General features: G+C 36.4%; 1 protein-coding gene across 1 annotated transcript; it reads right to left on the reverse strand.

The window, feature by feature from the left end:
• Positions 1 to 4,749: 4,749 nt before the first annotated feature.
• On the reverse strand, positions 4,750 to 22,729 carry LOC134536775 (26S proteasome regulatory subunit 7). The gene is made up of 9 exons (XM_063376691.1): positions 22,570 to 22,729; positions 21,944 to 21,981; positions 17,162 to 17,335; positions 14,397 to 14,536; positions 13,466 to 13,634; positions 12,846 to 13,010; positions 10,053 to 10,244; positions 6,332 to 6,527; positions 4,750 to 4,962 (listed from the first exon to the last, which is right to left on the reverse strand). Exons 1-9 carry the CDS (start codon positions 22,640 to 22,642, stop codon positions 4,805 to 4,807), a joined length of 1,305 nt encoding a protein of 434 aa, XP_063232761.1. The 5' UTR covers positions 22,643 to 22,729; the 3' UTR covers positions 4,750 to 4,804.
• Between the last annotated feature and the right edge of the window lie 5 nt (positions 22,730 to 22,734).

The raw sequence follows: 22,734 nt of genomic DNA on the forward strand, positions 1-22,734 counted from the left end.
GGTATTTATTTGTACGCCGCCATATTTTTCGTTAGCAGTGTGTCCGTGAATGTTTATTTTGGACAACTCATGATAACTATGGTCAATTAGGTTAGGTTCGCTACATTATAAATACTTTAAAACATTGTGGACGGTTGATTTGGTTAGGATAGCTACATTAAAGATACTGTGAAATCATGTTGAAATAAAGCTTAGTTTTTTATATTTAAATAACATAATGATTTTCTAATTAATCATTTAAAATATTTAAATAACAATGATTTTCTAATTAATCATTTAAAATATTTAAATAATGCAGATGCATCTTGGATACACAATTTTTATATCAATGGGTGTAATAATATTTTATTTATCATATTCGACGCAAAAAATTATAAAATTATGAAACTCGAACTGACTCGACCTCTACAAAAATTTGGTGACTCGAACTCGACTCGACTCGAAATATGAATTGCTAAACTCGGCTCGACTCGACTCGAAGCCAAAAAACCTCAACTCGTCCATCTCTACTAAAAACTATTTATTAAAAGTATAACTGAATGGACAAAGAAACGGACTAGAATTAATATTTAGTGTCAGTAATACTTGTACATTTGTTTATATGTTTTTGTATGAATTTCTTAGGAAATTTTGCTTTAATGTATAACCTAAATAAATTTGAATTTGATTGTCTGTGATTTTCAATTATCCGTGCTGACCTCCCCATTACCCCGGTTAATCAAGGTTCTACTGTAATTGTTTTTGAATGCTGTATTCCCAAATAAAATGAACTCATATTTACACATTTAAACCCTAGTTATTCACAAGTTTTCATTGTTAACAATCAAGTAAATTACTTTTTTGTTCAGCAATATTATAAACACAATTTCTGCTAATTTCATCTGGAATTTTAAACCATTACATACTTCTGGTGTATGTAATCATGATATTTGTTGCGACAATAAATAATATTTTGTTTTCAAGTGTGAAATGACACAAGTATGATGTCTTTTGAATCATTCACACAATTTCTCTGATACTGTTTAGTGAGAAAGTAGTGAAAAAAGTTTTGACTGCTTGTTGCATGTTTAAAACATTGCTTATTGTTCTTGTTTTTGATTAAGTCCCATTAAAACATCAAAAAAGGGAATTTGTATCGCACAAATGACTTTGACCTCAACAGTGAATGTTGGTATAAGACACACACATGAGGTATGCTATGTCAAAATTCGTAAGGACACGAATATTCGTTATATCGAAGTCAAATCGAATATAAATAGTTTATTATTCATATTCTAAAATTTTAATAGTTGCACAGGCCTATACAGTTATGACTAGGGACCCCAGAAAATGGTTAAAACTGGCTCATTTCGGTGTAAAAAAATCAGTGTAAAAATAAGCAAGCGGTGCCAAAAATCTGTGTAAAAATAAGCAATCGGTAGAGACCCCAAAAAAATGGTGAAAAAATTATGCCATTGGCAGTGTAAAAAAAAACCTCATAGTGGATAGGCACTACAAAGTAGCAGACTCTGCCTTACATCGGCCCACTTTGTTTGTCGTTTCATCACACAAGAATACAATCTGTTTGTCTTCTTCAGCGTGCCTTACTGCTTTCTTATTTGTCTGGGCAATTTTTGGGACATAAGTTTCTCCAAGTGTGTTGGCTGATGGCAAATCCCCTGCACCTTAAATGTATACATAACATACAATATACTTATAAATAGGTAACATTTATAAGGTTATCGCTGAAAATATTAATGGGCTAATTTACTCAAAACTATTCTTAGCCAAACCTAACTTAACCTTTACAAGATTACTGCTGGATTACAGAGTCAAACCATCAATCAGTCAAAAATATCTTGTGTGCTCACCATTTCACAATGCAATCCATCCTATTTAAATGTTTGTTAATCTGAGGTACTTGCATATTTATTTGAAGTAAAGGTTAGTTGGGCCTAAAGGTAAGTTAATGGCTAATATTGTAGGCCTACATATGCTTATGAACTTTTATTAGAGGGGGAAAACATTTCTAAATAAATAAGGCTAACCTTCAACATGGGTGTTAAACCATTCCCTCAGCTGGATGATCAGCTTTTTCCAAAGGAATGTTAACCTACAGCATCATATTAACAAAATCAGAAACAAATTCTTGTTTTCTGCACTTTCAAGCTTGTTTGCTTTATTCACGCTGTCGCCTATTGAGATATGTTTAGACACGGTAGAATTTGCTTGAAAAAATAATTATTTTCTGTTTTGTTTTGTGTCATTTGCCACATGCTTTTTGCGCGTGTCTTTGTGTGTCCTATCAACCCGCACGTTGCAGAACTTACACATCATAATTTTGTCCCGCTGATCAAAAATATAAAATCCAAAATCCATCCTATTTCATCTCTTTCGCGATTAAACATTGTCAAAGTTTTCGGCATCTTAGCCATAAATTCAATTGTACAAAACTTACAAAATGTGGACGGTATTTGTAAACACTCATAGATATGTGCACGCAAAAATTACTGCCATCTTAGCTCCATGCAATTAAATTAGGTTAGAAAAATCGACACCAGTGCGCCGTGCGGCAGAAACGACCATTATTCAAAACACGAAAACTGTGGACAGTCAATTTTGTTATGTTGGTAGTGCGCACATATCGATTGTTGACATGTTACGTTTTGTTTTTATTTGCGATGGCAATATTTACTGCTTGTAAACAGAGTAATAAAAATAAGTGGATTTCAGTAACGTGTCAAAACGAAGATAATATCACGGCACTAGGCTTTCAGTCTATGTTTATTTCACGCCTATGTTTATGCGTGAATTTCGCGCGAAAATGTGCGAATGTCGTGCGGAAATTTGTGAATTTCGTGACTATGTCGAAATCATAGGAAAGTCGCAAAATTTGTTTAAAGTATTAAATTTTCGTGAATTTCGTGCTTCACCATTTTTCGGGGTCTCTAGTTATGACATTTAGTGACAATAAATTGGGGGCATGCAAAGCTTTGGAAAATCGAAAACAAGAGATTGACATGTCTCCAAATTTTTTAGTAGAGCCAAGCCAAACTGTTACTCGAGTCCAAACTTCGTTTTTTTTAGTTGTGTCAAACTCTAGTAGTTGCAGGGGTTTTTTTCGGTGCAGAGTATTAAACTGGTTTACCATATTTACCTGCAAAAGAGTCGCAGCTATAATTTGGGTAGTAAAAATACAACCTTTTCTGCCATAAGGGTCACCCTTCATTATTAGTCGCAACATATATTTGTCTATTTGTCTACAGTAGAGTACAAGCAAAGTCTTTGTTCCGTATCTCAGTTTATTGGTGATTAAGAAATATGGCACTAGTGTTAACCCTCCATCCTCTTTTTGTATGCCCGACTACCATATTTTTTTAAACCAGTCCTCTTCCAGAATAGAAAACAAAAGCAGCGAGCTACCCTTTCTTGTCAGTTTATTTTATAAAAACTAGCACGCACGTCAGCGAGAGACAATAATTTAAGAAAACTGCATAAATTGCAGGGTAACAAGAACATAAATATGAGTTTCCACTGTAAAGTAATTACATAAAGGTGTACGTTATTTATGGCACAAATACCAGCATTGAATCCAGCTTTCAGTGTATTCTGCTCTAAGAAAAATCTTCGAAACTTCATTAAATTTTTTAATTTTCCTGAACATGAAGACAAAGAATTTTAGTTTTAATTCAACTTTACGAAAGCATTGCCCCCCCCCCCCCCCCCCCCAGAAAACTTTTAATTTCAAGGTTAATATAAAGAGTATACTACATTATAGTAATTTACAAATCAATTGTATCAATTGGTTTGCTTTTATATATCTAAGTTATTTCAGATGTATGTCACTTGGCCGCAGTTACACACATGCAATATAACAAAGCACACTAGTCGCAACTAGTGTAAAGACAATCTTTAAAATCGCAATTCGCCACATGTTCTAAATTTGGGGAACTCCAAGCACCTGTAGTGCTGCTGTGGTTTACCTTCCAATCTTGCCACAGCAAAATGAAAAATGGTACAACCTAAAGCAAAGATGGTGGACGTGTTATCAGCATGTCAGATGATACACAATCATTAGTTTATAAAAATTAAATTATAAGTGTGATATGTCAGACAATCTCAACATACAAATCTGTGACTGTGATAAATATTTTATAAAGTAAATGAAAGATGAAGCAGGTGACGTGAAGTATACAACACAGGTTGTTTTACGTCTGAAATACTACATTCACATTCTGTAACACAATTTTGAAAACACTAAAAATGTAACTGTTGAATGACATTTCACAAAATGGTGACTTTACAAATGAAAGACATATAACTAATTTAATCTAATTTAAAAAAAAAAAAAAACAGGTATGTTGAAAATGTAATTTAGGAAATTAGCAAAAAAAGTATTATTATATAAGTGAAAATAAAAAATAAACCCATTTAATGCTAATTCTCCGGCCCCAATCTGTAATGTTCTTACTCTGAAAAAAAGTATATTTAATTTTTCATTAAACACTACAAAAGCGTAAGACCAGACCGAATTTTGAGCAAGTTTTGAGATTCTGAAGCTGCTAATCATGTAACATTGCTTATGCTCCACTCTCACATAAATTCCTCAAAATGTCTATGGTTCTCTGTGGTTGTGCTGCATCCATATGCAAGAGGCAGCAAGTCTATGCCATAAACTAGTATTTCTTTATCATTAAGGACTTATGAAAAAGAGTACAGGTTTAAAGAAAAAATTGTTGTACATCAATTCATAAATTATTAACATGAGTGTAAGTATTACAGAATTTATTTTAGTGCACTTGGGCAAACATGCAGTCGAACGCAGCTAGTTGTAAGTCATGTACCGAGGCGTAGCGGAGAACTTTGCGTACGACTTGATGACTTTGTTGACCGCTTCCAGGAAGTCCTTCTCCGTGGCCACCTTCCTGCGCGCACGGATCGCAAACATGCCTGCCTCCGTGCACACAGACCGGATCTCAGCACCTGACAACCACACAAACGTTGCAGCCGACATTACAAACACCCCAAATAATATTTTGTGGGTGCGCGGGAAAAAGGGGATATGTCGAAATTACTTGAATTAAGATATTAAACATTTAAAGTTCTTCCAAGTATGCAAGATCAGTAATTAATCATTCCAAAAGTTCAGTGCCATAGAATAACACACAAGGGTGCTATACTTAAACCATTTGTACCAATTTATAGAGCTTGTTCTCCTTTATTCCATACCATATAAAAAAACCTTTTTGCCAATATTTGACATATCCCCTTATTCCCACATACCCGCGATTTGCATTAATGGTTCATACGAGTTATTAAAATCCATATTTAAATTGCTGTGTTGCAGATGTTTGTCCAAAATACAAACATCGTAGTGAGTCATCATCTGATGATAAACCTTTATGAGCCTATTAATGTGTGTAAGTGGATTCAGTGAATGAAGCATGTTAAAGTTCAGAAATGGTCTACTGGCGCAAAATCATCCGCTATTAAAAAAAAAAGTATCATAAATTACAGAAACTGTCACTTGTAAATTGAATAAATCATTTGACCGAGATTTCACCACGTACTGAAAACCACACAAACCCAGAGACAACTTGCGCGTACACTGTGAAGAACTGATACCTAATCTGAAAGAAAAAAAAATGAAAACTGCAGACACTGTCTAAGAAAACATATGTTAAAAACTTTTTTTTAACAAACGTACTTTCCATGAAAAGGTTTTGTTTTTTATAACTTTACCTCATCAAAAATGCTTTTTTTTTCACCTAAAAACCGCAACCCTACTTTTCAAACTAGGTTATGATATAAAATGTGGGATGAATATGCAATAAAATACGGTAAGTTCGCAGATAAAAAAGTAAAAAAAATTGGTTGTCTGTAAAGTCAGTTTACGGACGATAGTTTAACGTGACGTCATAACAAAACATTGATGAAATGATTGCATACTTTTATGAAAAAAATTGAATCATTTTTATTAAATTATCACTATTTTGTATGGATACAAAGAAGGAGTGAAATGAAATCTACAATTTAATTGATAAATTTACTTTTATTTGCACGCATTAATTCAAATATGTTTATTACTTTAACGAAGAGATTATTTTAACTATAACATTTATACATGTTTGCTATTTAACTTCTTCCAGTCTGTGTTATTCTGTTAAGGATAGGACGATGATAGGAAAAGTAGGAAACGAATGGGGAGTGTTTCAAGTTTAATGTGCCTCTAAAAAGTCAAATCGATGGTTGTTCCAATCGAGTGGAAGAGAGATATTTGCGCCACAGACTCTGCAGCAATGCTAGGAGGAACAGGGTTAGCAAAGAGCTCTGAGTGAATGAATGATATTACCGGTGCTGTTGGGGCAGAGCCGGGCCAGCAGCTCGAAGCGGATGTCCCGCTCCACGCTCATGGAGCGGGCGTGGATCTTGAAGATGTGTGTGCGTCCCTCCAGGTCGGGCAGCCCGAACTCCACCTTGCGGTCCAGGCGGCCGGGCCTCATGAGCGCGGGGTCCAGCGTGTCCGGTCGGTTGGTGGCCATCAGGACCTGGGAACACACCACACTTCTCAGCACGTGCCGCACCAAGCTACACATTCTGTTTCATGTGCTTCACCAATATCATTTTTAGATTAATTTTTATATTTTTAACGTTTTTAAGTTAATTCATTCTTAATCCTACACATTAAAATTTGTAATAATTAGATTTCTCCCAAAAAGTTCTTTCTAGTACTATTAAAAAAAAAACCTCATTAATCATAACAGTATGATGCAAAGATATGTATTTATAACCGGGATGAGCCAATCAAATTCTCAAATACCTTCAATCCTTAGTATTTAAAAAATTCTAAAATTGAGGGAATACAATGAAGAAAAGGATAACTCAAAAACTTTAACGTTACCATTGTGTGGCTAAAAAGGTCTGCATCATTAATAGGCCTGTGCGTATATTTGTACTCTCACATAAAAATATGTAGTTTATTATTCGTATTTGATTGTACTTCAAATGCCAACACTTCAAAACAATGAATACCGTATTCACTCGTGTATAGTGCGCACCACGATTTTTGCAACAAATTCCAAAGAAAAAAATTATGAATTTTTTTCCCATAAATAAATATTACTAACATTTTGTGGTACCTGTTAAGTAATTACTTATGAAACAAATGATTATTTACATTGATGTGTGGTGATGTGTCAGGAAAATACTTAAATTAAATACTCTTCCACCTGAAAGTGAAACTTTTGTGGCATACTGTACCATCTGAAATGACACGAGCAAGCTAAACTCTGCTTTGTAGATGGAAGATAATGAAGCGCTGTATCGTACTGGTACAAGGCGGATGGAGGGAGGCAGGCATGAATGGGACTATGACCATCAAGTAACCTTGACAGTTGACAGGACTAAACACCACCACTCCCGTTGCGCTACGTTGCAAAGCTGGCGCGGAGGACTAGATGACTCACCTTGCGCGCGCGTGCGTGTGTGTGTGTGAAAGAGAGGCCTCATTGCTTGTGCGTATGTGTGGGGTCACCCATCACCCGGCAGTTAACGACTACCACTCCTCGCCTCCCCCCCCCCCCCTAAAATATTTTTATTTCCGTGTATAGCGCGCATCCTTGATTTTTTTTTTCCTTTACTTGAGGGAAAAAAAGAGTGCGCTATACACGAGTATATACGGTATTCAATTGCTAAAGAATAATTTACACAGCATACCTCATTAGATAGTCATACACCAACGTTCACTGTTGAGGTTAAGTCAATTGTGCACTATACATAACCCACAAACAATAATCAAAAACATATATAATACTAGGCACAACACGTATTCAAAGTTATTTCACTACTTTCTCGCTAATCAGTGGCAGAAAAAATTGTGGTGAGAATTTAAAACATGGCAAAATTTGTGACATTTCAAACGAAAACCAACTATTATTTGCATTTGTTTCATCACACAGATCATAGTAATAAAAAATAAATAAACGCCAACTAAACAAATGTGTTAGTTACAACAGCGTATAAATCAATAGTCACAATCAATCTGCCACTAAGCGACACAATAGTAGCTTACTTGCTGTACTTAACTATGATGAAACAGTTGTTGCAATTCAAAAACAAAATAAACAAATGTAAATAATTGTTCTGGATTCCAGAGGAAATAACAGAAAATTAGTTTGTAATCTTCCTGAATTAAAACAGTTTGCCTGGCTGCAATTAAAATCAAAAATGTGTAAATATATAGGGTTTTCAAATGTAAATATGAGTTAATTTAATCAATAATTCACAAACTCAACATTTTAAAAAAATGTTTTTACGATTTTCATGCAGGGTGGCCACTCTTCTAGGATAATAAAATTCCTGGTTTTTTCCAGGTTTTTTCAAGGGTGGTTTTTATCAATATTTGCCTACAATTTGCATTTTTGTTACACAAAGCACACACAATATGATGTTTTATTGGCGTTAAACAATAGACAACTTAACTATAGGCTTAAAAATTAAATCAATGAACTTGCTTAAAACAAAACCTACCACCAACAAAAAATTTATAATCTCACGTCACAAAAATTACTTGACACCAAACGCACGTGTTTTGCCTCTCTTGCGTGGCTGGCTAATGCTGTTCTTCCCATCCATGCTACCGATATTGATTTTAACATTACACAAATTGCAAATAGCGTGTGTCCTGCACTTTGGATCTTTCTCCACCCATTCAAACTCTTCCGTATATTTGTCATTGTACGTGGTGACCGAACTCGTTCACATTTTGATAGTCTGCGCCAATTACATGTTAGTTTAAAAAATTCAAAACAACGTCCCGCACAACTAAACTTTTTAAAAAAACTCGAGAAAAGTATCCGTGATACCGTGACGCAACAAAATGAGCGCAAAGTAAAAACAAATATACATACAAAACTAGTGCTACCAACATGCAGTGCGAGAAATTACTACCACCCTACAACAACGTTTTCAGCCAAAATGCTGTTGCTTTTGAATACAGAAACATAATAAGTATGGAAGTCTGAATTGTTAACGGTTTCTTACGTACTACAAAAGTTTTTAAATGCAATATGAACAAATTAACTTTCACAAAATATAGCACACGAGCACGCTGTCGTGCTTCGACGGGTGGTGAACGTGATCATTTAACAGCCGTATGTTATTGCAACCGTTACTTCATAAAAAAATTCCCGGTTCTAATAAAAATTCCTGGTTGATTCCCGGTATTCCTGGTTTTTTTAAGAAATCCTGGCTATTTCCCGTATTTCCCGATTTTCCGGTTGGCTGGCCACCCTGTCATGAAATGGATCGGTTTTGCAGTATTTTGCGGTTCTTCAAACATTTTAAATCAATATTTAGAGTAGCTGTTCATGGAGAACAATGTGGGGGAAAAAAACCTGAAGACAAAGGTTGATTAGCTGCATAAAAACACTTTCTTTCAAACATTTAAACATTTGAACAAACATCTCAAAGCCACTACACTACAAATTTACCTTTTTCTTTTCAAAAATTTGACCAAAAACACTTTCTTTCAAAAATTTAAACATTTCAACAAACATCTCGAAGCCACTACACTACAAATTTACCTTTTTCTTTCCCTAACTATTTGTTATGGTCAAAAATCTGACCACACAATTCAGTATGTTTGCACTAACCAGGCGTGGAACACAGAGAAAATGAACTACTAGTGAGTGACCACCACGAATTTCGGCAATAATTTATAAAGTATATTTGCCCGACTTTTTTATAAATAGCAGCTAACATGTAAAAAAATTAATCTTACGCACAAATTCATAATTAAGTTATGCAGTAACCAGTTATACATGTATAAACTTTCAAATTTTTAAGTTTCGTCTCCGTAATCTGTTTAGTTACTTTTTACGGGTAATTCACTAAAATGTTAATGTGACTTAGTCAAATATAAAAAAATGGTGAATTATTTTTAAATATATTAAATATGATACCGGTGAAGAGGTCCACTGTAAGCATTGCATTTGAGGTAGATGTTCAAAACTGACCGGTCATGTACAGGACAAGTGACAAACACAAAGAGGCAAAGAGGCAACAAGCGCAACCTTTATGTTCCCCCGCGGGTCGAAGCCGTCCAACTGGTTGATCAGCTCCAGCATGGTCCGCTGCACCTCGTTGTCGCCGCCCGCGCCGTCGTCGAAGCGGGCCCCCCCGATGGCGTCTATCTCGTCGAAGAAGATGAGGCACGCCTTCTTGCTGCGAGCCATCTCGAACAACTCCCGCACCATCCTGGCTCCCTGCGCGCGCCAACACACACACTCCCTGCCGTACAGTGCCACAGCATCCGCCTCCACGAACAAACACACAACTCGTCACTTTCCCACAGCATTTCGCTTCAATTAATGCCGTTTCTGTTTCTGGTTACCGGTTAGCAATAAAAAAATATGCTTCCATGTGGAGAACACAGCTAGAAAGCTGCACAAAGGCAGAAATACTGTGCATGAGAGGGAATGCTTATTCTACTCAAAACATTACTTACATCTGCTTTAACAATCAACTATGGGTCTGCATAAAAACGTTAAATATTAAATGCCTTAAAAGTGTGCAACGGAAATATTTTACTTGCACTGGTCAAGTGGTCAGAACACTCACCTCCCACCAAGCTAACACGGGTTCCAGTTTAGGTGGGGTCGACCTCGGATTTTTTTGCCGATGCTGCGAGTCAGTGGTTTTCTCCGGCTACTCCCGTTTCCTCCACCCATTCTTTACAGATTACAGCAATGCTCCATTCGTACATCATTTCTCTCTGTCCTTAATGGCCCTGATTTCTACAAGAACCAAACCTTGATTCATTCATTCTATCTTATATATATATATATATATATATATATATATATATATATATATATATATATATATATATATATAAACTGTTGTTGAAAAGTAGTCATTCAGAAAGCACAGAATGTTGTGATAGACGAAGTCGCCTGGGAGGATGAAAGTGGGGGGAAGGCGGAGACTTTGCCAGCAGCCACACTGAAGAGAAGCAGAAGTAAGTGGAAGAAACCCTGTGAAACCCTGTGCACACTTGACATTTGAAACATGAGGTAGATTACTGTCTAGGTGAGATTACATACATAGGTGGCGAGCGAGTCGTATCTGATAATTATCAGTAAATATTTTATGACAATTCCTCTTTTCTATAGTAATAATGGTGGCGTGCGAGTCGTATCCATGGAGGTATTAGTCTACATGTCTGTTCTGAAGCTGAAGTCAACTGGTTAGCAATTGTACAGCAAAACAAATTTTAGCTGTATAAAGGCTAATCTATACATATAAAAATGAATGCGTAACTATAGAATTCATTCAATTGTGATGAAACTTTGGTGAGTTATTATGCACATGCCTGCGAAGGTTTCTAAATCAGTACAACCATTTTACAATACATGACACGTAAATCATTTCAATAATGTGTGTATTTAATATAATTTAGCGGCAGTTTGCGTGTTTTCGGTGTATGAGTGCGCACTCATTACAGAATTGAATTTAATTAAATATAAAAGAGGGATAGAGAAATAGAGTGATAGAAAGAGATAGAGAGATATATAAAGATAGTGAGAGAGAAAGAGACAAAGAGAGATAGAGATTGATAATGAGAAACATAGGTAGATATACATAAATAGAGAGGTATCTCATGTGTGCATGAGCACGTGTGCATGCTTTGTCATTTTGGCATTTCTTAACCACAAACACTTATGATCACTTTTATGAAACAGTATAGGTATACACAGAACTATGGGCTGCGTCTCCTAAATTCTGGCAATCAAAATCAACAAACTTTCGTAAACATTTTAAACTGCAAGCTGTTTAAGATTAACTTATAAATCTGATAAGGGGAAGCACCTAGAAATTCTAGGCAGGAAACTTTTCCAGCTTATGAACCAGGCCTGGGCCAGTCTTGTCTAACCAGTAGTATTTCTGTTGCTCTTCAACCCTTCTTTACCTCTCCCATAATGACTGGATACTGGTATGTCCTTGAGTGCAATTAATAAAAAAAAGGGGGGGAGGAGAAAAGTATCAGTGGTGGCAAAATAAGAAGCGGGTAAGGAGACTGAATATTACATGCTACTATACGTGGTTCGCATGTTTATTTTACATGATAAATATCTCAAACACGTAGACCGATAAAAAATACGAGCAGTTATTAGTATTAGCATTCCACATACTGTTCACAACTGGAAGTCACTATTTACGCGATCGTAGTATGTATGAAAGGCGGGCACGATACGCTTTAACGTAAAGTAGAATTTTTTTTTAATGTTTGCTAAGAAAGAGGCAGCAGAAAAAAATGTCAAGCATCCGAGACCGGCCGCAGCGCAGAGGAAGGTGGGTGAGTGGACCAGGCAAAGAAGGCCAGCACGCATTCCATGTTCAAACGCTGCAGCTGGATTTTGATAGTAGTATTTAATATTTAATGGTATTTTATTTAGTAAGACCAAATAACACTAATATTTGCACGCATATTTGGTTCAAAAATATTAAACAGTATTTTTCTTCGAGGAAGGAGGGGGTTGGTGGGATAATAGGCCACCCCCGATTTTACAAAGGTAGCGATTTTACGAATGCAATTCGTGGAAATGTGAGCATACGTAATATCTGGGTTCAAGTGTAACTTTAAAAAACCCTGTTGATCCATGCATGTTTTATTTCACTACTGTAAGCAGTATAAAGTACTTGCTATAAGCAGACTACTTAAATTGTTTTTTTTTTTTTTTAATTTACCTTTTTCAATTTAACTTTACAAAGCTACTTAAAAAAATTTTGCTATCTTTTACCATTAATAAAAGAAAAAACCTTCAGTAATCACTGATTACAACACAAGCATGAGGTGTACGAACCTCTCCGACGTACTTCTGCACCAGCTCGGAGCCAATGACACGAATGAAGCACGCATCGGTTCGGTTGGCGACGGCACGGGCGCACAGGGTCTTCCCTGTGCCGGGCGGTCCAAACAGCAGGACCCCTTTCGGGGGTTCGATACCGAGATTCACAAACTTCTCCGGCTGAAAACATACACAACAAATTCAATAATAAACATGTAATAGCCTACTCTCTCGTTTGTTAAGCTAGAATAGTGGTTACAAGTGAATGTACAAAGAAATTTTACAGCATGTGTACCATAGATACAATTAATTGCTTTTTCACAATTTTCCATTATGACTGAATCTGCAAACTTCCTCTCTTAAACTGATCCAGGCAATCTCATGTAACAAAGTAACTTAATACGACTACATTTTACTTCATTTCTCAAAAGGTACCATGACTTAAAATATTAAAAAAAATTCAACACAATTTGTGTTATTAAAAATTTTAACTTTCACAGTTCAAACCCTCGAAAAGCAAAACTTATTATTCATGGCTATGATGTTTACTTTTTGCCTGTCGAAATGGGACCACGAGTATTGTCATCCTCTCATTGATAAAGGGAACACCGAGTGACAAGGGCCGGAGCACTCACATGCAGCAGAGGGGTCTCCACGACCTCCCGCAGCTTCTCAATCTGCTCCTTGCAGCCGCCCACGTCGCTGTACGTCACGTCCGGCTTCTCCTCCACCTGCATCATGGTCACGGTCGGGTCGATCTTCGGCGGCAGCGGGATGTGGATCTGGTACTTGTTGCGGTCCACGCTGCAAGCCACGGGCACGACTGCTCTCTCTCTCTCGCACTGTTGATCCCTTCATCCTGATGGATACAATGGTAAGATCTGACAACTTCATATCCTTCTTCTTGGCGAGACCCGTCCGCTTAGCGGAGCTCGCGGCGGCTAGCAAAATATGTAATAGTTTTGAACTTCGTCAATAGATGACGTTGCCTTGAATGTCAAACGCACTATTGTTTGGGGCACCCATCACGTCTTGAATTTTCGTTGCTTTGTCCCACATGCGTTCCTGTACCATTCATCCGATTTTAATGAAATTTTGAGTGTGTTGTTATGCGCATCCCCGCGAAAGGTTCTGAGTTTGTATAACTATTTTGCAATAGGTGGCGCACAAATTGTTTCAACAGATATTTGTATTTCATACAGTTTAGCGGAAGTTTGAGTGTTTTTGGTGTATGAGTGTGTGGCCAGCTTCCCTATAGCTAAAAAACTGAACAGAGACTAACAGTAGCTCCCCCGAAAAATGTTTTTTTTTTTTTTAATTGGTTAAATTTGTTAATTATGTTTATTTCTTGGTTTATTAAATTGAAGAAATTTTTTGGTAATTTTAGTAAATCTATCTGTTTATTAATTTTATTTTATTTGTTTTGCACTTTAGCACCTATAAAAAAATAACCACCTAGTTTTTAATATAAAACTAATGATTCCAAGTTGCTGACTAGTCATCTCTGTAAACATGAGTAACATGTGATGAATAAACTAGGTGTCTGTAACACGACAATGCGCTCACCCGACTCTCATTCCTTCCTCAATGTCCGTCGGGGCCACAGAGTCCGCCAGGTCAACCACGAACTTGGCAAACTGCTTCACGTTGATGATGTACTTTGGGTCGTCGGAGTCAGCGTTGATGATCTTGGTGCACCTTGCCACCTGCGTGCAAAAATAATATGAATGCCTGGTTCACTCAAAATAACTTGATGTAAGCTTTTGGACATACGCCATTGCTAAGCACATGTATGTCTGTAGAAGAAAACTACAAAAAAAACAAATGACAAAAACACAAATTAAGCAAAAAAATTGCTGTTGTCAGGATTTAACACCAAACAATACTCCACAACAGGAATATGGCCGACAAAAAAATAAAAACAAAAAAAATGGACTAACAGAACGGAAAAACCCCCCACAAATGATGACAGCACAAAAATACCGAACCCAAATAATTCAGCACAACAGTTGAAACGAGACAAAAACACAGCAAAACGAAAAGACGAAACAAACAAAATAGTTTTCCAAAAACAGAAGAGAAACGAGAAAAAAAAAACCACAAATGATGACAGCATACACGTGCTTAGCAATGGCGAATGTCCAAAAGCTTACATCAAGTCATGCACTCCCATTGCACAAATCTTTCAAAGATAATATCACTCAAAATACAGTAAGTCCTCGGTTTACGTCAGGGTTACGTTCCTGAAAACCGCGACGTAAATAGAAACGACGCAAAATGAGCCATGTTTCATACCACCGGCCGACCACGGCCCAAGGTCGGCCGGAAGCGCTGGCATACAGACGTGTTAACGGGCAATTTTATCAGCAAATTACAACCGACAGCGTGGGAAACAAGTCCAACTAGTACTTCTCAGCTTTATAGAATGGTTATTTAACCAGCTGCTTTATTACCTTTATTGATTGAAATATAAAAACATATATATATAGTCGTTTGGAAGACATCTTATGAAGAAAAAATCATAAATTGCAGTGAGCTGATACTGTAGGCCTACTACAAACGCATTTAATCACGATAAAGTTAACAACGGCACGTTTAAAACTCCGGCCAACTCAATGATATCATAGCGACTGAAGTGTAGAGCTGTAGCAAACCGTATGTATTCGTTACTGAGTAACGGGTGCGGCATCTAGTAACGAGTACCGAAACGTTACACAGTACACACGAATGCATTTCATTACTCGCATTTTTCGTATGTTTTACGCATGCGCACGCTTATTCGTTACAAAGAACTATGTTTGTTTATTAAGAAAAGTATAATTTGGAAATTCGTCGTCGAAGTTTTTTACTGTTTATTAAAGGTATTGTGTGTGTAGACAAAGTTTGAGATTGGAACAGAAACAACGTAAGAAAGTATTTTTTACAAATTATAAATATGTATGTTTTTGTTTTTCATTATCGTGTATTTTCACGTTTTTTGTTCTTATCTTAAAAGAGATATTATAATAAAGCTGCTCTAATGAGATTTTATTGTTTCTTGGTTAACAAAAGCTGTTAATTATCAAATACTTTTAATTGTTTGTATTCGATTTATTATTATTTACGCGACGTCATACTGTACGCGTACGAAATACGACTCGATTCGTTGCTGTTACATAACATAGCATGTTATGCGGTATCAGAAGTAACGAGTAACGATACGAAAGTAACGAGTACTAATTGTTATAGTAACGAATACATACGGGTACACTTTTTTTAGTTACTTTTACACCTCTACTGAAGTGCCAAGGAGTTGGACGAAAAGGGGTAGGAGAAAATGCTGTGTCGTTGCGGGAAGTAGATAACACTTCTACGTGCGAGATACGTGGGTGGCCGAGCGGGCGGGCTGGTAGTATTGCATCACCGCGCGGAGAGCAGCGGAGAGCAGGAAGCGTCCCTCATGATGTATGATAAGATAAGGCGGTGAACGTGTAGCTTACTCTACATAGCATAAATTAACTACCGAAGGAAACAAAGAATTATAAACGAATTATATACGGTGTTTTTGTTAAAATAAAGATTTACGGTCATTGTAAACGACGTTATTGTGAATCGGCGACAACTTAAATTGAAACAAAAGTACTCAAACATTAGCGACGTTAATCCGAAACGACGTAAATCGGTACGACCTAAATAGAGGACTTACTGTACTCTACTTGACACAAAGTTTCTCCTCAGACTTGCTCCTTGAAAATAAAGTTAACTTTACAGAGAGCTACAATTCTTGGAAGAAAACGGACGGGTGAATGGATGCATGCATGAATAAACGAATGAAAGTGAATGAGCCAGGTATATTTAAAGCATGAAATATACAAGCCAGACACTCATGGGTGTCGCAAGGATATATTTTTTGGGGGGGACTGCAATTGATTTAGTTGTTGAGGAATATCAATCCCCTGGGAAAAAAAGCGGGGGGTCCGGGGGTCCTCCCCCGGGGAAATTCAGGGTTTGAAGGTGCAAAAAGGTGGTTTTTAGGCATTTTTCTTTCATAAATATTCTAATTATAGTGGGTTGCAATATATAATTTATTTTTTATAAAAAATATTTTCAGAGAACAAATTTGTAAAAACACAGTGCTCACATTACCACGATTGGACCAAATGCACCATGCGCAACATATGGGTTGTATCACAGAAATCATATTAATAATATAACTACGAAACTAAATATATTATTGGAGGGGACGAAATTGAAGACTTTTATTATTGGGGGGGCCCCCCCCCCGTCCCCCCCGGTTGCGACGCCCATGAGACGCTTGTAATTCAAGGTTTACGACAGGACGGAGACGCTACCTGCAGCGGCTGCTCGTTCTGCAGCGTCTGCTTGTCGGCCGCCAGGTCCCAGAGTGCCGGGGCCGCCAGGCCGGTGTCCGACTCCTTGATGCCCGTCAGCTCGTTCACGCGCTTGATCACACTCTGGATGTCGTCCTCCACACCCTTGATGTTCTTGGTGTACTGGCCCTGGCCCTGTCCAAGCAACACCCCCTCTGTCACCATCCCCTGTCATCTCTGCAGAGATGGCCACAAACATCTCTAAGAAAATAGGTGTATGACTGCCACTCACGTTAGGGATAGCAAATTTGTAGGGTACACAAATGTTTGAAACACATGTGCATGTGCGCAAGCATACAAGTGTTCAAGTATGAGAGTGTGTAAGAATGTGAGCGGAAGTATGCAAGAGAAAAAGTATGCAATCGCACAATTACGTGAGTATGCAAGTGTGCAATTATACTATAATGTAAACATGCTATTGAGTGCTGCTGCTGCTGCTGCTACCATCTCTGTTTTCTGCTAGCAATTCAATAGCTAGAATATGATACCTAAATCTGTGTTGCACTTTTCATTACCTTTCAAGGCATTAATTATACTTTATTTTATGTTCTGATGATATCATTATATCCACTAAATCAACTTTCAGTTAAGAAATTTAACTTAAAAATAAAATTAATCCATTCTTGCTTTGTAATTTAAGTGCTTATTAAGGGGCTCATCTGTCAGGGGGTATATCTGTATTAGTGAGGCAGGATGTTATGCGCGGCACTCAGGTGGTATTTTTAGAGCAGGATCGCCTCTAAGAGCAAGGCTTTGAACAGGCGCGCAGTTTTAGCGTTGTGCATAGGACAACTATGAAATATGATCAGTGACCGTAACATTACATGGCGGAGGATTGAAAATAAAGGTGTAATGCAAGTCCCATAAGTTCTTTTAAGAATCTGTACCGGTTGTTTTATGCCTAAAAATGTAAAAATTATTCTGAAAACACGCCCTTTAGGCATGTTAACTCTTCTAATTATTCAGATTAAAAATTTAATTCAGAAACAAGACTACTTTTCGATCTTTGGTGAATTCTTAAATGCTTTTTGTAAAGTTAACCACATGTTATAGCAAGCTACCCTTCATAGGATTGTTGGTTAACATTTACTGGCAGGTTAATTTCTCCTAAATTGTTATCTATATTTATTTTTTTAAATTAAATCATTCCCTTTTGTACTGAGTCTGCACTAGGCACACATTCTTCATGAACTTGCACCTGAACACAGTTTGCCAGGTAGAAATTAAGTCATCCAATATTTCTCATAGCAATGTTTCCCTTTGCTGCCTTACCCAGTTCGAATGGAAACTTTCTGGTAATAATGCAGTCTGGAAAATCGTCAAAAAAGAGTCACTTATGATTCGTACATCGAGTAAGACGTCTCCTGTGTGTGGAGGCAAGAAGACCTCGCGAAGACTGTAGAATTCTTTAGTTTTCTTCAAAATAAGTAAAACTTTAGAATGTCTGCACTTTATCACATCAGACTTAGGGTGTAATGCTAAAGTGCTGTGAACTTCCACATCGGGCAATTCAATCATTTTAGGCTGGAGGTTTCGGCTGTATCACAAACGACGCCCTGTACCCTGATCCGTGATATCATCTTGGTGAGATAGTACCAAAATAGTAGCAGTTTTCAGCATCCCGGAGGAGCAACGGTAGCCAATTTCCAGACATTGACTATTGCAGTTCTAGCTCACCCTGCATTAGTATGTTGACGTTCTGGAGACTATGCTGTCCACCTGGTAGTACTGTCGACTAGGGTTTCATCATTCTACCCATGCCTGAGTATTTTGCAGAAGTTTGGTATGTTGAAAGTGTTGTCTAGTGCTTAAATATACAATAACACCAACGCACACATAAATCTTGAAATATTAGCAAGCTTTTACGATTATTTCATTCAAACATTATATTGGATTTAAGTGAAATTTCAGTTGTTTGTACACATTGACATAACTATATAACTGTATAAACTGAAGGACTTTAGCACTGTGTGATTATATGATTGTTCTACCTTCGAATTATTCATTTAAATTGTTTTTAATTTAAATTTGTAATATTTAACAACTTTAATATTCTTTTTTTTTTTTTTTTTTTTTTCATATTTTTAATTTCAAGTATCTGGGTTAGTGTGTGTTCAGTATGTGCTATTGAAATTCACACTACATACATACATAATATTTGACACAGTAGACAAATATATTATTTGATTACAATTAGATATTCTGTAGACTGGAATAGGCATATTGACACGAGATTTTTCATGCAGCCAGGGCAGTGCCGTCCAGTCCCGCGCCCAGCTTATGGGGCTAGTTGTCACAGTGTTGCCTTGAATTTGTAACGCGCTATCGTTTGGTGCATCCGTCACGTCTTGCCTAGGGGTTACCTGCCTTCCTACAAAATGAAACTGAAGATTGGCGTCCCAGTTTTGCTGATGCGTGGCCCTGATGCGCCGAGATTGTGAAATCAATGGGAATTTAAAATCCAAATTTCCCGTTTTTCAAGTTTATGTCCTACAGAATTGAAAATTGGTAGTGATGTTCCTTATATTATGATGTGTTTAGCCGGGGCAACGCCAGGTACTTCAGCTAGTAAAGAAATAAATAAAACCTAGGATATAGCATTGACCATTGCCCCAAACTAGTTCAAACAGGATAATGCATATGCTATTTTATAGTATGTAGTAACTGTAACATAAAATTTTACCCAAAAATTACATACTATCACTAGGAAATTTCCATGACTTTTACAGGATTTCAAGTAAATTCCTTGACTTTTCCTTACCAATTCCAACTTCCCTGACTTTTTCCTGACTTTCCAGAATTTGGGTATCCGGTATCAGTATTAATGTGTTACCTTTAGGTCTATACATTTATATTCGTAACAAATACCTAACTGAAATCTGGATATACCTGATACCATTGTGTGATAAGAACTGTTTTATTGTGTACTAAAATGACTTAATATGACCAAGATTTAATTTACCTATGTCATTCTTATGTACACACGGTTCCATGTCATTTATGTCATTTATACTGTGATTAGTCTATTGTATTTTAATAAAGTGAGCATTCCCCCCCCCCCCCCCCCCCACATATTTTTATATTAATGTAATTTATGAGCATACCTCATATTGACATGTTTTATATTCCACAGCATTTGACTTGTGGGATCCAAAGAATAAAAAAAAACTTATTAAATAAGGTAAATATGTACAGTCGCAGTAGATGCGGAAAAAAATGCTAAAAATCCGAAAATACTTTTATTCTATGCTCTTTCACTTCCTCTTTTCAAATCAACCGGCGGAGATAAGAAAATCCAAATACTTTCGGAGATATCGAATTTTTTAATTTTCATCACAATACCTGTGTATTCATGCGGAAAAAATTGTTACAAATCCGAAAATACTTTTATTCTATGCTCTTTCACTTCCTCTTTTCAAATCAACCGGCGGAGGTAAGAAATTTTAAATACTTTAGGAGATATCGAATTTTTTAATTTAGCAATACAACACCTGTACAACCATTAGAACGACGCCATTTTTTTATTTTGTCGTGTGTTAGTGAATGCGTTATAAATAAAAATGGTCGATTAGGTCAGGTCAGTTACATTATTAATATTTTCAAACTAAGCGGACATAAAAAACAATGAGAATGAAATTTAATGGCTGTTTAGTTTTAAAATATTTATAATGTAACTGACCTGACCAAACAAACCCGGACAAAGGATAAGCAGTAGGAACTAAAATGGTCGATTAGGTCAGGTCAGTTACATTATAAATACTTTCAAACTAAGCGGACATTAAAAATAATGTGAATTAATTTCAATGGTTCTTTAGTTTTAAATTATTTATAATGTAACTGACCTGACCTAACAAAACCCGGACAAATGATGAACATTAAAAACTCACGTAAAATATTTTTGTTACTTATTACTTGCGCAAAAATATCCAAATAAAAAAAATAAGACTTTAAAATTAGAAACCAATGATCAAATGGCAGAAGTTGACCGTTTAATTAAACATCGTATTGAACAATAAATGAATAAATAATCACGTATTGGTTCATTTGAATACTGGCCAATCACGGAACTGTCACGTGACAAAATTGTCCAATAAGAAACATAATAGATACTCGTAAACAAAAAACAATGGTCTTCGCCGCATGAATACGCAGGTATTGTGATGAAAATTAAAAAATTCGATATCTCCTAAAGTATTTGGAATTTCTTACCTCCGCCGGTTGATTTGAAAAGAGGAAGTGAAAGAGCATAGAATAAAAGTATTTTCGGATTTTTAGCATTTTTTTCCGCATCTACCGCGACTCTAAATATTTACCTTAAATAAATATAAGGAGATTGATTCCAGCCATCTGAAATTTTTAATAATTTATTCATCCTAAATTTTTGCATGATATAACATACACAAAATCCAAGATGGCCGGGTACTGATATCAAACCACTTTGACCAAAATGCATTGCGTGCTTTCCCGTTAGTGACAGAATAGGAACATCAATTCCACTACTATAAACATCCTTTGTTAGGATATATCACTAAATAAACCTCAACAGGAATTCTAGGTTTTAAACCTGGGGTAATATGGTAGGCCTAATGCAAACAAAACTGCTTTAATTATCTTTTTTTCCAGATGTGCACTCAACTAAACTATATGACGAGGAGAAATATGTTTATGTGTAATTTCATGTTACTAAACGTAGCTCTACATTACCAAACTTATTTTTACATTTTTTTTTATCAAACTACTTACGTATGTTTTCAACAATGCAATGTCACCTTCATCCAGGGCTGTAAAAATAAACAAACATCTTATATAAGAAACAAAAGTCATTGAGAACAGCTTATACAGAGTTGGTTAAATTATTGAGTAGGGCTATGTAGGTAATTAAAGTTTATTAGATTAAACACTCAAATTCAAAAGGTTATACTTTTAGTAGTTGTAAACATGTCCCAAAGACCTATGGCTAGGAACTAGGTACATCTACCATGTAATGTCTGTGTGTGTGTAGTGTTGAAGGAGGGAGGGAGGGAGGGGGGAATATAAACATAATTGTGGTTCGTACAGGAGTCCCTTAAACAACACAGGCAAGTTATGGGAAGCAGTGTAGCTGTATGGGGCAGAGGTAGTGATAGTTGTAGGGGAGGGAGCACACAGTGAAATAGGCAAAGACAGGAAGATGCAGTTATTAGTTGTGTAAGCCACACGGAGAAAGGGGGCAGATGTGTAAATTTGGTTACCAAGTGAGTAGCACTGGACTTGTGCCAACAGCAGCAAAATTCAAAAATAATCAATTCACACCCCACTGCTACCTTATAGTTAATCAACATTGTGTTACTCCTTTTACATTGCTGCAATTATGTACATAATAATCATACCTCTAATTTCCTTATCTTCTTCTTTTTCATCTTTCTTCACTTTTCTCATTTCATCACCCAAAAAGTCTGGCATTTTTAAGTTTCGATATTTAAGATGACAGACAAAACAACTCAAACAAAAAAAAAATAATTCAGAAATACATAGAGAACGAGACACAAATCTCT

This window comes from Bacillus rossius, chromosome 11 (assembly GCF_032445375.1).
Source record: "Bacillus rossius redtenbacheri isolate Brsri chromosome 11, Brsri_v3, whole genome shotgun sequence".
In the NCBI taxonomy this organism is placed as follows: Eukaryota; Metazoa; Arthropoda; class Insecta; order Phasmatodea; family Bacillidae; genus Bacillus; species Bacillus rossius.

Excerpts from the sequence above, each read along its gene's own strand:
- LOC134536775 (XM_063376691.1), bottom strand. The coding sequence starts at position 22,642 with ATGCCAGACTTTTTGGGTGATGAAATGAGAAAAGTGAAGAAAGATGAA. Across the intron at positions 17,336-21,943 it reads TTGCATTGTTGAAAACATAC|GGCCAGGGCCAGTACACCAA; the intron begins GTAAGTAGTTTG and ends TTGCTTGGACAG. Across the intron at positions 6,528-10,052 it reads ACCCGCGGGGGAACATAAAG|GTCCTGATGGCCACCAACCG; the intron begins GTTGCGCTTGTT and ends GTGTGTTCCCAG.